We start from the raw sequence: 14,009 nt of genomic DNA, 5'->3' as shown, positions 1-14,009 counted from the left end.
ACGTAGCACGGGAGGAGCAGTAAATAAGGTCAGATGGGAAGACCAAGGACAAGATCATGAAAAGGAGGCAAAGCCTGGGTCCAGGAACCAAGAAGATCATGAATGGTTTGAGAAGCAGATCAAGACAACCTGGGAGTAAAGAGCTTAGCGTGCACATTACTAAGAGAGGCTGAGAAAGTCTTGGCATCAGTTCTTAGTTAAAAAAAAATAAAAATGTAACTGCTCTAAACCATCCTTGTTTTCACTTTTAAAACGGAGAGAATAATCATAGGAGTTTCAGATGGTTGTTGTGAGAATTAAATGTCATCCCACAAATATTTACTGAGTGGCTACTATGTTCCATGCTCTATGCTAGGTGCTGAGTAATGGATGTAATGTCTTCAGCTTTATACTCAAGGTCAAGGTCAAATGGGAATCGAGGTTTCTTTCCATGAAAAAATGTTATCCAAAACCCAAGAAGGCTCACCTTTGTTTGTAGTGTCATGAAAGACTTTTGAAAGTGACTCGAATCCTCCTTACCTGTGCACTTGCCTATTACCTAAAAGAACTCCAATGGGTCTCTCAAAGCATGATTTCTCTACACACCAGTCATGTTGCCTTTTTCATCAAATTACTAGATTTGCTGAAGAACGCAGTGATCCACTATTTTATTTTAGTCACCCTCCACTCCCCGCACTCCACAATATACACACATCTTCCCAAGTCTGGACTGAAACTTACTGTAGTGGAGTAAGTTTCCTGGGCCTTTCCTAGCCATAGCTGGACTAATAATTGCTGACATAATGGAATTACTACTACAAGTTACTTCCAAATTCTTGGGTAGATGGTAACAACTTCTAATGATATGTCTACCTCTAGCCAGCCAATGTTGTTGAGAGAATCTAACTCACCTAATCTAGCTGAGTCCAAGGCAATTTTGGAGGGAATCTCAGTAAATCAAAGAATCTCAGTGTTCAGAAGGATACCTGGGTCATCCAGTCCAAGCTCCCGATCCTCTGACTGTGGAAATCACTGAGGTCAATTCCCTGGCTTCCTTTTCATCCCTGAGCATGACTTTCACATCTTGATTGCCACTGATTCTCTGTCTTTCTCCTTTGGTAATCTTAAATAATTTTTAATTCTAACTTTGGACTCCCTTTTCAAATTATTTTTGATCTCCTCGTTTCTAGTAACTAAAAATTTATTTTCCAACAGAATTTACAGAATACAGCTGCAAAATATGTGACGCAATGATAAAATTGAAAAGAGAATCAGATGAATTCCCAATTATAGTCAGAATCTTCAACACCTCTCTCCAGTTGATAGAACAACTGGACAAAAACATCAGAAAGAATATGGAAGAACTAAGGGTTTTTCACATGTTTAAAGAACTGACTTACATTTTAGAAATAATCTTTGGACTTTTAGAAACAATTTGTCAATTTACTAGTTATTGCCTGAATGTCATTTTGACTTCCAAAAATCTCATGTTTGTTTTTTAGTCTTGTTCTTTGAGATATTAGCAATGTTCTCAGTGCCTTACATTTATTCGTTCATTCAATCATTCAACACAGATTTATTACTATCCACTATAGTCAAGACATTGCATTGTGTACTACAATTGATTTCATCATTTTTGAAATGTTTTATAATTAAATTCTGTGTATGTGCTATTTAGCAATACTATATAGTTTAATAAAGTAAACTGTTAAAAGTCATAGGACTAAATCAGTTAACAAGCACCCTTTATTACTTTCAAAAGTTCTTAGTCAACCAATCCTATTCTTTATCATGATTTGGTTTTTGCAATGCTGACTTCAGGCTCCTATCATGGGCAGGGTGGAAGTAGTGTCTGGAAGAAAGGGCTGTCATCTTGGGGGCCCCGAAACATGGCCTTAATATGGGGCAGAATGGTCTGATAAACCCTCTGTTGGGTAAAGCCCAAGATGGATGGGCCTCTAAGTCAGCCAAGGATGTCTACAGACCTCTGCCCAGTCTCTGCTCGTCTCCAGCCAGGCTCCTGCAGGAAGGATAAATGCTTGTGATGCCTCTAAGAATCAATACTGGAGTCTTTTCTGGTGAGAAAAATGCCCAACTTTTGCATCTAATTCTATACTTACAACTCCAGGTGAACTCTCCAAAATAGAGATGTAGATTGCTCACAAAAGCCTTTTTCCACAGAAGCACAACAGGCTAAAATGCAGCAAAAGGCAAGCAACAGAAAATTCACTCTGGGATTTGTCACTTGTCTGGGTTAGCCGAAGGTAAGGGAAAGTAAACTTGATGAAAAAGGCACAATCCAAAAAGAAATTGAGGCCTCATTGGGAGAAGGGCACAAATATTTGGTTACTATAGAGTAGTACCTTATCTCATTTAATCTTTCCAACAATTCAGTGAATAAGATATCATTATCATAATACTCCTGATGAGGAAATTCAGGTTTTTGAAAGACCGCCCACTCTCTTTGGTTGTCTCTCCTTTTTCTTTTTTTTTTTTTTTTTGTCTTTCTATTTTTTCTTCTTTCTCTTTTGTTGCAGGTTTGTAAATCCTTAGGCTTCTATTATTTAAACATCCTTGCTATTTGGTAATTGGCATGTCATGCCATATCTGGCCCAAGATACCACAATTTAGTTGACTGATTAATGGTTGGTTGGTTGGTTGGTTGTTTGGTTGGTCGGTTGGTTGACTAAGTAGACTTTTCTGAACATGACGCTTGACATAATGGAATTACTACTACATCTACAAGTTACTTCCAAATTCTTGGGTAGATGGTAACAACTTCTAATGATATGTCTACCACCAGCCAGCACCCCATGGTTATATGTAAGAACAAACACAATCCAGAGGGAGAAAATGACTTGTCTGAGGTCATAGAATAGACAAGAAGCATCAATAGCAGAACTCAGGTCTCCTGGCTCAACCTAATGCACAGCCCCCTTGGGTTGGCCTCGGATCAGAGCATGTAATTAAGCTGAACATATGGATTCAGCAGATGTTTTTACTCTTCACTCCATGGATTCTTCCTGTTTATCCTCTCCCCAGATCTCCCTCCTCACATTTAGCAAGATGTTACACCAAAGCTCCTAACCAGAATCTTTTGTCTGAAGATTCAAAGCTGGCTTCTTCTTGTGGGTACTGGGTTTATCAGAACCATCTTCGGGTCTTTATCATCCTTCTTGATATGCTAAACATAAGCCCTGTACAATCCACTGCCATCAGATCCAGCCGATAAACTACTCCTTTCCCTATAGCATCTCCATTATTTGAAGGGTCTCCCTTTTTGCATTAGGGAAGGTTCTTCAAGGCCATTGCCTCAAACTTTTCTCTCTTTTCTGAACATGATGCTTAGTTCAGAAATACAAGAATTTCTGGGTTGGGTATGCTGATTCTTAAACTGTAGCTGCACATTAGAAGAGCTTTTATAAAATACTGATGCTTGGGCCCCTCCTTCACAGATTCTGATTTAATTTGGTCTTGGGTCTCAAAGACTGTCCATGTGATTCTCGTGGGTAAACAGAGTTCAGAATCTATGGATAGATCTACAAGGATGCCCAGGCAACTATTGATCTGATATTTAAATCCCTTCCATTGGGTCTAGAATGATGACTCTTCTGGAACCAAGATCTAGGTAGTATTATCTTCCCATAAATCTTCCTGGGTACACAAACTCTGCACTGCTGCTATAGAGGGAAATAGCAGGTAAGGTTAGTAGTAGACCAGAACCTCCCCTCAAAAAGCCAGCAGTGCTTAGCTGTGGCCCTTCCTGGTGTCAGGGGAATATCCTCCTAGGTCGGTGGTTCTCAACCAGGGGAAATTTATCTCCCAGCTGATATTTGACAATGGATAAATTTTAGGTTGTTACAACTTGAGAGAGTACTACAGGCATCCAGTAAGCAGAGGCCAGGGATGCTGCTAAACATCCTACCATACACAGGACAGCCCCCTACAACAAAGAATTATCCAATGCAAAATGTCAATACTGCCGAGGTTGAGAAACCTTTTCTAGATCCTTGCTCTCAGGTTCACTTTTCTCCCCCAGGAAATATCATACTTAATTAATTAGTCCTTCTTTCTGGAGCATAATTTCAATAGTGTTTTTCAAATCAACATTTTACATCCTTTTTAAGTAGTCCTAAAATGTGATAATCCTGTGTTGCTTTTAAGAAATAAAGGCTGCTATCTGAGTGTTTGTCAAAGAAGCAGGACAATCCCAGTGCTGCCTTTTCCACGTTCTGCTTGCATTGCCCTTTAGCTGCCCCTCTGAAATACAGAATGAGCTGAGCCCCACGACCTAATGGAGGCCCTACCGAGCCTGCCTTAACCAGGCAGCAGTGGAGCCGTTCCTCAGGGCTACTCCATGAGATATCCTGAGGCTGCTGGGTTTATCAGCTGCCAGCCTGGCTGGGTCAGAGCTGCTGCCAAGTAGACTATTGAGTACTGGGCTGACACTTCGAGTAGGGCCCAGACCTGCTGATTTTTCTCCCCACTTCTTTAGATCATTTCATTATTAAATTAAAGATTGTTGTGATTTAAAGTGAACCATCAGGCAGCCTGGGGACAAACGTGGGGTTTGGTGAAAAAATTGAACCTGGTACTGCACTTACCAAATCCAATCCCAGCTGGGTGTTTTTCTGTTCAAGAAATAATTCAAAACGGCAAGGACTAGAAGTAGAAGTAGAACCTTCCCCTGCAGTGTCAGGAGCCCACACAGAGAAGCTGGCATGCCAGGAAAGGGAGATGATTATAAATAGCGTTAAAAGCAGCATCAGTCAAAACTCACTGCTGTGCCTGAGCAAAATGTTAAAAGAAACAAACAGCTTCTGAAATAAGAAGGAATGATCTTTTTCTTTTTTTATTTTTGTAGTTGAAAGTGCTAAGGAACAAAGACAATATATATGCACGTAGGTTATACACACACACAGACACACACACACACACACACACACACACACACTACATACACACACAGAACCCAACTGAGCTCCTTTAAGGAAATGATGGATAATTATTACATTTAAAATAACAAAATCACAAGTAGTCAGAGCCTCACAGGGAGCTGCTTTCTTTTTTCTGTATAATTGATGTTATTTATTTAGAAAGTCTATGGTTTCCCTTTGTGAAATAATTTTCCTGTATGTGTATTTTTTTTCCCCAGCTTCGATGGAAACCATTTGAGATTCCAAAAGCATCTCAAAAGAAAACGGACTTTGTGAGCGTAAGTCAACGCTTATCCACACCTTCCCAATTCTCTCCTTTCTTCCGTGGTGAGTGATCCAGCCATTTGCAGGCTGACCGCCAAACAGAAGCAGCCTTAGAGGCAGGCAGCCGACACAGCACCACCTGTCTCTGCTTTGGGATGGCAGAGGGATGTCTTACTTACGCGCACCATATGGCCCCTGACTCCAAAGGGCACTGGTGGGCTATTTACAACATCTCCAAACAGTCAATGGAAATTGAGCTTTTACCTTCCTCAGGTTTGTTTTTAGAACAAAGACTCGCTTGATAGTCTGGTGAAGCCTATGTTTTTAAATACATACAATAAATTACATAAAATGATAAAGAAATCGATTCTATTGCAATGCAATGATAAACATATTAAAATAAATCTGGTTTGGTATATAATGATAATTATGCTTCCTTATTAATGCACTGAATCACAAAATCTATGAAAAGGTCTAATAACTATGATTATTAGAAGTATGAGCATAAGTGGATAAATGACATTTTGAGATATCTGTAACAACTAAAGTGTGATATAAAAATATCCATGATTTCTATCAATGTCAAGGTGATAGGCACTTTTAATACTGCTGTAGTTTGTTGCTTACTTTCACATTAATTAAAGGAAGTGATAAATTTCAATCAGAGATTAGTGAAATAAATATATAATTTTTCCCATCCAAGTTCATGAACTGCCCTAAATGGACCCTTGGGCTAGAACAGCATCAACTCAAGGTAGCAACTCTAGTTAGTACAATGCTCATTAGAAGTTCTGCTTGGTAGTTATAGGTGCTGAGAATATTCGAACACCTAACTCAGAGCAAGGACTATGAAGGGAACGAGGAAAGGAGCTACAAGGATATGGGACTCAAAGAATCTCGTGGAAGATTCTGCAGACCAACCTCTGTTGGTGGCTTACTTAGGGAGAATCCAGGTGCTCAGCCACAGGCCAGATTTTCGGATTATGTTGAACTCCTTATCCATACTAAGTGTTCCAAACCTCGTGTAGACTCGTCTCAATAGATCCCAAACTTGCAAATTGAGTTAAAATACAAGAAGAAATCCCCCCACCCTGTGTGAATTATAGATATCTGGAGGAGCCGCGCTCCCTCCTTTGGGGCTCTCCATCTGCAGGTTTGGGGCTCAGGGCTGTTTGGAGGAGGCCCATGTGTTACGATTTCCTGGACTATGGATTATGAGCAGAGAGGACTATAGTTGGTCAGCGTGCTTCCCTCTGTCCTGTTCTGGAGAGATTAGGGCCGGCCCTCATCATTAGCAGAGGGTTAGCCCCCATCCTGTGGTGTATTTGAGGGCATTACCTGGTCGCTAATGCTGCAACCTTCCTCCCCAAGTCTCCCGGGTGCCTGCTTTTACATCCCAGAAAAACTCTCCTTGTTGATAAAATGTCCAGTAATTAAGTTATGCTCTGCAAGGTCATCTGATACAGCCATTAAGACAATCCAGATCTAGGACCATGGCTAGCCAAAGGTGAGCTACCACCGAGCAAACATAAGTCAGTCCATTCCGGGTTCCCCCGAGGTACCTTGGATCCTAAATGTCCCACTGGTTCCAAGGTCCTAGTACCAAGACCTTGCCTCCTGAGGTTCAGGGATCTCGGGGATCAGGAGGAGGGCCAGCCTCGGGTCTTATCACATTCACTCTTCCCTCTCCCGCGGGTCTCTCCCAGGGTCTGCACACCTTGTGTGGAGCTGGAGACATCAGGTCTAACAACGGGCTCGCCATCCACATTTTCCTGTGCAACACCTCCATGGTGAACAGGTAAGTGGCTTAGTGCTGGGGCAGAAAACTCTGGTTCCTCGGGGGCTGTGGCCAGAGGGTAAAAGCCACGTGGTTGTTTTTCTTATTGTCTTTTCCCCAGAGCAATGTTGATATACATTTACTAATAATAGTAAATGAGCATTTCTATCTTGACTGACTGTTGTGACATGAACAAGAATGTCACATCACAACGCAATTAGAAAAGGGACATTGGGGCACTGGAGAGCAGGAGTAGTCCAAGAGGCATTTTGACTTTAACCAGGTTTGGGTTAGAATATTCTTAATTTCTAAGGTTCCCCAGGGCTATTCTTGAGTCCAAAGTCACGCTGCATGAGCAGCCATTAGGGCCACCTTCTGGTGGCAGGTCAGGCTGACAGACTTTGGTTTCAGTTAATAACTTTGTGTGAGCTTAAAATTCCTAAATAGAGGAGCTTACATATTAGACTTTTTCTAAATCAGAAAAATATATGTGAATGGCATTCCTGCCTTTTCTTTAGGAAATAGAGTATCAGAGCGATTTTAGAACCAGTCGGTTGTATACAAAGGCAATTCCATTCTTCCTGGTTGAATGAGCTTCTCTGAGCCATGAATCAGGGCCAAGATCATAGCCCTATGACAAGGCACAGGAGATGTCCCTTTGGGTCCAACCTCATATCAGCCATCTCCTCTCTCTTCTCCTGAGCCTCACTAGCCTTTATTCAGTTCTTCCAAAATGCCATGTGTCCTCCTGCCTCAGCGCATTTGCACATGCTGTTCCTTCTGCCTGGAATATTCTCCTCCTTACTTAAACCCTTGCCTAAATGATTCCTTCAGATCTCAGGTCAAATGTCCCTTTTTCAGGGACGCTTTTGCTGGCTCCTCAGACTAGATCAGGTCCATTATTCTTTCATTGCCCGGGACCTAACTTTCACAGTGCCATTATACTTGGCAATGATATAGCTCTACAGATGTTTGATTGCCATCGGACTTCCTACTAGACTTCAGGAGGACAGAGATTGGATCACTGTGCACATCATTTTATACCCAGAATTAAACCTGGCACATAGTGGGTACTGAACAATAATTTGTGCAGTGGTTTTTTGCTTGTGCAGACTAATTTGTCTGGATGGTTTTAAAACTAAAACTCACAGGAATTATTCTATATGTTTCAGATGCTTTTACAATTCAGATGGGGACTTCTTGATTGGTAAGTTTTGAAGATTTCAGACCGTTTCACTGTGAATTGGGCCCTAGACACAAGCTGCTTTTTAAGTTTACACATATTATTTTCCTTCATCCTTCAATCTGTCTCAGTATAATTTACAGACTGAGATCTAAAGGCGATTGGTGGTCTGAAAAAGATTCCTAGTGCACCTCAAAGCCCCAAATCTATTTCCCAATCTCTCTGTCTTTGCCCATTTCTGCTGGATCCTTCTAATATGGGAGATCTGGGTAGCTGAAATGAAATGAATAGTAATACTAACATGTGATTAACTTATTAATATAGTTCTACTTGCGTTCAAACTAGCCCAAGAAAAGACTATCTGTCATTAATCTCTGCAATTTAAATACAGATTTTCATGAGAGCGTCCAAAATGGAATGTCTGTTAGAGATTTCTGTGGTCTGCCATTCTTTTTTATGGTTTTAGTATTGGTATTTTGGAGTGAACATTTTGGTGTAGACATTAGACATGAAAAGGCCAGCCTCCTGTTGGAATTATCAGAAATGTGTGGTTTTCTATCCTATTTGGCTGGTCTCTTTGGCCAATCTAAAGAATTGTGCACATACAAGCTCTTTACCTGACAACTAAAAACAAAACAAAACAAAAAACAGTTCATTCATGTTCTTCTCGATAATAAAATAGCCAATTTAAGTTGTCAGAATATACATTTTTCCCTCTGAGACTCAATAAAGCTCTGTTCATTTGGAATGGAAAAGCAAATGCAGTCTTTTAAGCCTCTTACTTTTCATGAAGTGGTTCTTGCATGAAAAGAGTTGCTCATTGCTGCCCTGTCTTATTTTTAGTTCCCCAGAAAGGGAAACTTCTCATCTATACAGAGTTTGGCAAGATGCTTGTGCAGCCCAATGAGATCTGCGTCATTCAGGTGAGTGATGTGTCCCCCTGTCTCTGCCTCTCTAATTTGGGAGCAATCAGACGTGCCAGCTGCTGCTATTTCCAACTCTAAAATTTCTCTGTCATGTATGGGCAATGGGGAGGGAGTTTGAGTTACACAGAAGGCTCGCTGTGCAGAAGGGTAAGCAAGCTTGGTTGCCTGCTTTGTTTAAAATAGTGCACAATCAAAAGCACAGAGCATTATCAGTTCACTTTCCTAAATATTCATACACACTCTGAATAAAGCCCTGGATGTGGGTGGAGGTGCAGTGAAGATGAATCCCTTAAAAATTTGGCTAAACCAGGGCATAGTTGTCTGTGAACCCAATAAGAGAATAGACTAGAATTGGGTTGGGTTTCAGATGTGATTAGGAGTTAAATTTTTATTTCTAACTCATCTTGGAGTTGGTCATCTCTCAAACATAGCTCAACGGACTCTAGCTTTACTTGTGCGCATGGGGCTGGCTGTGGCTCTGGGGCTTCTTTATAACAACAGGTGTGATTTGAGAGGACACACTAGTGTCTGCTTCCCATTCCAGAGAGGAATGCGGTTCAGCATAGATGTCTTCGAGGAGACCAGGGGCTACATCCTGGAGGTCTACGGTGTCCACTTTGAGTTGCCTGACCTGGGACCTATTGGTAAGTCTTCACTACAAGCTTCTTATCCTGACTTGAGATATAGGACACGGACACTTGCATGAGAGTTAAACATGCTTCTCATTATCTCATTCAAACTTCAACTTCCCTCTCTAAACAACTTCTTCTCTTGACTGAGTGTAGTTGGGAATTTCAGAGACCTATTAGAACTCTCTGAGCAACATTCAGACTTTCTTTTCAGACCTCTAGGTTTGGGGGCTCCATGCAGTATGGCTGACCCAATTGATGAAATGAAATCTTCATTAATTAGCTCATTGGTGTATCACTCTATCAGCTTGTCTCAGCTTCCATGTTGTGCTCAGGGGAATGACAGGAACCTCACCAAGGGTAACACAAGCATCTTCCCATAAACTACACACATAACAGAAAATGACCCAAGACAACCCATTATAAAGTTCTCTCTAGAATAGCATATAGACCATTGGAGAGCAAGACAGTATATAATAGATTTATGGTTATATAGTATACACTTTATATAATGTATAATAGAAGTTTGGGTTACTGTGGGCCAGGTCACCAGGAATAGCTTCAGAGAAGAGATGAGATTTGACTAATTCTTGATGAAAAGTTGATAAAAAATAAAGAGGAAAGGGAACAACTTAAGCAAAAGCATACAGTAAGTGGGAATAAGCTTTGTAACTAGAAATGAGATCATTTTCTTAACGTAATTGGTTGTGTGTAGACAATAAACTGGGGAAAGCCATAAAAATCTCCGGGGCTATATTTCTATGGAAAGAGGGAAAGGACTGAGAGACACATAATATATGAATCTCACATTCCTAATGACACACTCCACTCCACAAAATCTACACACTTAACAGTCAGAAAAGCTACATCACTCAGTGCTATGAAGGAGCTAGAAACCACAGGCTCCATGAGGCAGATTAGAATTTTCCAAAGTGAACTAAGACCCCACCACCCCAGATTCTTCAGGCAAACTGGAGTCAGGAGACACAGGAGAGAAGTAAAGGTGGTCGGAGCGGTTGTTCTCAAAACATATCTTGGAGTGGAAAGAGTGGTTGGGAAAATTGGCCCTTGGTTTCATCTCTGGCGTGTTTGCTAAAGGTGGTGGCCACACCTCCCAGTTCTTTCCTTGCTTGTCAACAGCTTTTTTAGAGCAAAACTGGGACTGGCCAACATATGCCTTTTGGGCACTCCCCTGGGAGGATCCAAATAGTCAGAGGAAGGTGGGAGGCAGCCGAGAAGCAGCTGGAGCCATGGTGGGCCGTCTGTCATCCTGCTCACCACGCGTTCTTCCCACTTTGGTCTGGCTTCCTGCTGCTCTACAGTCAGCATTAGCCTCCAGGTTCATGTACCCTCCGGAAAATATGTATAATTTTCTAACCAACTTGGGGCTTGTTGTTTTTTTTTTTAAACCCCAGGAGCTGGAAATGATAAAACACTCCCCAGGTCTCTCCTCTCAGAGTTAAATTATGTTTTTGCACTTATGCTTTTCATTTTTGGTCTTCTGATTTATTTTCTTTCTCTGGAGGAAATATTCACAAAGCAAAAGTAAGCAGGCAAGTCGTGAATACCTTCTCCCAGACAGATTTGTCAGGCTGGGCAGCAGTTTTACAGACTTGGATTGATTCTGAGTCCTGTTTGAGGAGCAGAGGCATGCCTGGGCAACAGTAGGTAACCCTTTCTTTCTCAAGGACTATAGATGAGTTCTAGAGTTTTCTTGGAAAGAAGAAGCTCTAGTATTCTATCTTCCCTTGTCCTCTTTTCTAATCTCTTCCTCTTCTTCCCTCCTCTCACATGTAGTGATGAGATAATGCATGTAATGTGGTTTTATAAACCATAATCACTCTACAACTTTCGGAGGTGACACTAGAGATAATGATGATAATTTTCATGATTTTTTTCCTGATCTAAAGATACCAGACTGGGAATCCAATGAGCTTTTGAACAATAAAAGCAAATTGTGGAATAACTCTTGACATGGAAGAAAACCCCTGTTCTTTGTGCAACCATGGGCATCTTTCCTATGTGACTTCAGAAGTATCTAAAAGATGTTTGGGTCATTGTTTTCTAGGAGCCAATGGCTTGGCCAATCCTCGTGATTTCTTGATACCTGTAGCCTGGTATGAAGATCGCCAAGTGCCAGGTGGTTACACTGTGATTAATAAATACCAGGGCAAGTTGTTTGCTGCCAAACAGGTAAAATAAGAGGGTCGGTAGGCACAGGAGGGGATGAATAGTTATGGAGCACCTACTGATTTCCAAGGCCAATGTTAAATACTTTACACATATTCTTTCATCTTTAGTACACAACTAAGATGCTACAAAGTGTTATTTGTCTTATTTCTAGTCGTGAAAACAGGCCAGGTAGTGCAAATAATTCACCAGATGTCACAATAAATGGTAAAACCACCATTTGAAGCAATATCTCTCTGACTCCCAAAGTCATGATCTTTCCATTCACCAAGAAACAAAAATCCTGGGAAAATGTAGCTCTCTATAAATGGTGGGGAGAATATAATATACAGACAGGGCAATATGTTCTGAAAAGGGAAATGAGTTAACAAGCAGATCATCTGAGATTTATATTTATCAAGGGATACCATATTTCAAATACTAGATAAGATTGATACAAAATAAGTAGAATTCAGTTAAAATAGCTTGATTTGGTTTATAATGTCAACCCGGTAAACTCAGAAGATAAAGAAAGGCATAGATGATAATAAAAAAATAATACGTAATCTATAACATAATATATACTAATATAGTATATAATTAGTATATATATTAGTATATAATATATAGTATATAATTGGTATATGTTATTCCTTAATATACTGAATAAATAATATATTAGCATAAAGTAATCATATAACAAAAATAATCCAAAGATCTTTTCTGTTTATCTATACTTGTTTGCTTTATTTTTGTCCATTTGACTTATTGCTTGTATTTTGCCAAGGTATGTTATTGGACAGCATTTAGAAGGTATGCTAACCAGTAAAGGCCAACTAGTTTGGCACTTAAAATTAATCCCTGATGGCTAGTTGTCACCCTCATTGACACATTGCCACCCTCATAATAACTGGGTCAGGATTTCTAAAAATGTGGTTCAGAGACCATTTGCATAAAACATTCTCAGGGTGGCTTGTTTAAAATGCAGGTTCTTAGATACTACTCCAGCCTGGCAAAAATGATAACCTTTAGGAGTGGGGTGTAGAAAGCTACATTCATTTTAAGCATGTTCTCCATATTATTTTGACATACAGTTGATAGAGAACCATCATTCTAGAGACAGCTAGCATCTCCACTGGTTTCTACTTTACAGGTGAACCCCAAATGGTTATTCTCTGTGTGAACTCCCACTGATCCATTCTCCCTTTTCAGCCATGATCTGAGCCCTTGGAGGGTGACCTATATGGACTGTATCACCCAGGGTCCATAGCCAGCTGCACTTTGGTTGGTTCAACCAGTGGCAGGTCCTTACGGGAAACTGGAGGGCACAAGGAAACACAAGATGGGGTTTTTCTCCCCCTGCTTTTTCCCTGTTTGGGACTCCATCCCTTCATGATCTCAGTTCCTGTTGGGTATCCCCAGAGGCATGCTGGAGCCATCTCATATTGGCTTGCAAGACTTGATATACACATCTCTTCCTAGCTTTGTGTTTGGTGATATCACATTGGTAGCTCAAATACGATCATGGTGAGAGTATGTGCACCCCAGAAATTGGCAAATGCTACAAATCAGAGTTTTTTATTTTTTCCCCCAGAGAGCTAGTTGTAAAATATTTATCAGCACACCACTGAGCAGCCCCCTTCTTCGTGTTTCTAGCTCTGTCTGGAGTCCTGTAACAACATTTCTTTCCCATCTCCCATAGGCCTAGGAATGACAATGTCTTCACACTATTGCTAGGTGCAGATACCAGACCATCTCTAATCAGTTTACATAACACCAGTCACACTTCTGTAAGTTGTCCTTTCAGTAACGTCTTTCAAACATTCTGAATTGGATGCTGTTTCCAGCCAGACCTATATCTGCAGTGGGGACAACCTCCCTATAACAGAACACGATCTTCTTCTACCCAGGACAGGCCCAAGAAACATCTCCTTAGGATTGCTCTGAAATCTCAGGCATTCAGAGCTGGAACTCTTAGAGACCTTCTTGCCCTCCTGCAGTCACCACCCAGGCACTATGTCTACTGGAAGCTCCTCTGGGTAGCAATTACCTGGTGAACACTCATAGCTAGTGCCTGCCCTTCACACCAAGAAACCCTGAGGGTGGCCCAGATAGTCTGAGAACTGCTGGCATCCACATATTTTT

At 40.9% G+C, this 14,009-nt stretch overlaps 1 protein-coding gene across 1 annotated transcript in view; it reads left to right on the top strand.

Moving 5' to 3' along the window:
• HGD (homogentisate 1,2-dioxygenase) overlaps positions 1-14,009 on the top strand; it is a 40,133-nt gene that overhangs the window by 16,898 nt on the left and 9,226 nt on the right. Inside the window, exons 5-10 of the mRNA XM_033133403.1 lie at positions 5,135-5,194; positions 6,887-6,978; positions 8,130-8,164; positions 8,984-9,063; positions 9,611-9,710; positions 11,764-11,888. Coding sequence (XP_032989294.1) covers positions 5,135-5,194; positions 6,887-6,978; positions 8,130-8,164; positions 8,984-9,063; positions 9,611-9,710; positions 11,764-11,888 — 492 coding nt within the window. The remainder of the gene's footprint in view (positions 1-5,134; positions 5,195-6,886; positions 6,979-8,129; positions 8,165-8,983; positions 9,064-9,610; positions 9,711-11,763; positions 11,889-14,009) is intronic.

Source organism: Rhinolophus ferrumequinum, chromosome 2 (assembly GCF_004115265.2).
Source record: "Rhinolophus ferrumequinum isolate MPI-CBG mRhiFer1 chromosome 2, mRhiFer1_v1.p, whole genome shotgun sequence".
NCBI classification, from domain to species: Eukaryota; Metazoa; Chordata; class Mammalia; order Chiroptera; family Rhinolophidae; genus Rhinolophus; species Rhinolophus ferrumequinum.
This window is presented reverse-complemented; position numbering and strand designations above follow the sequence as displayed.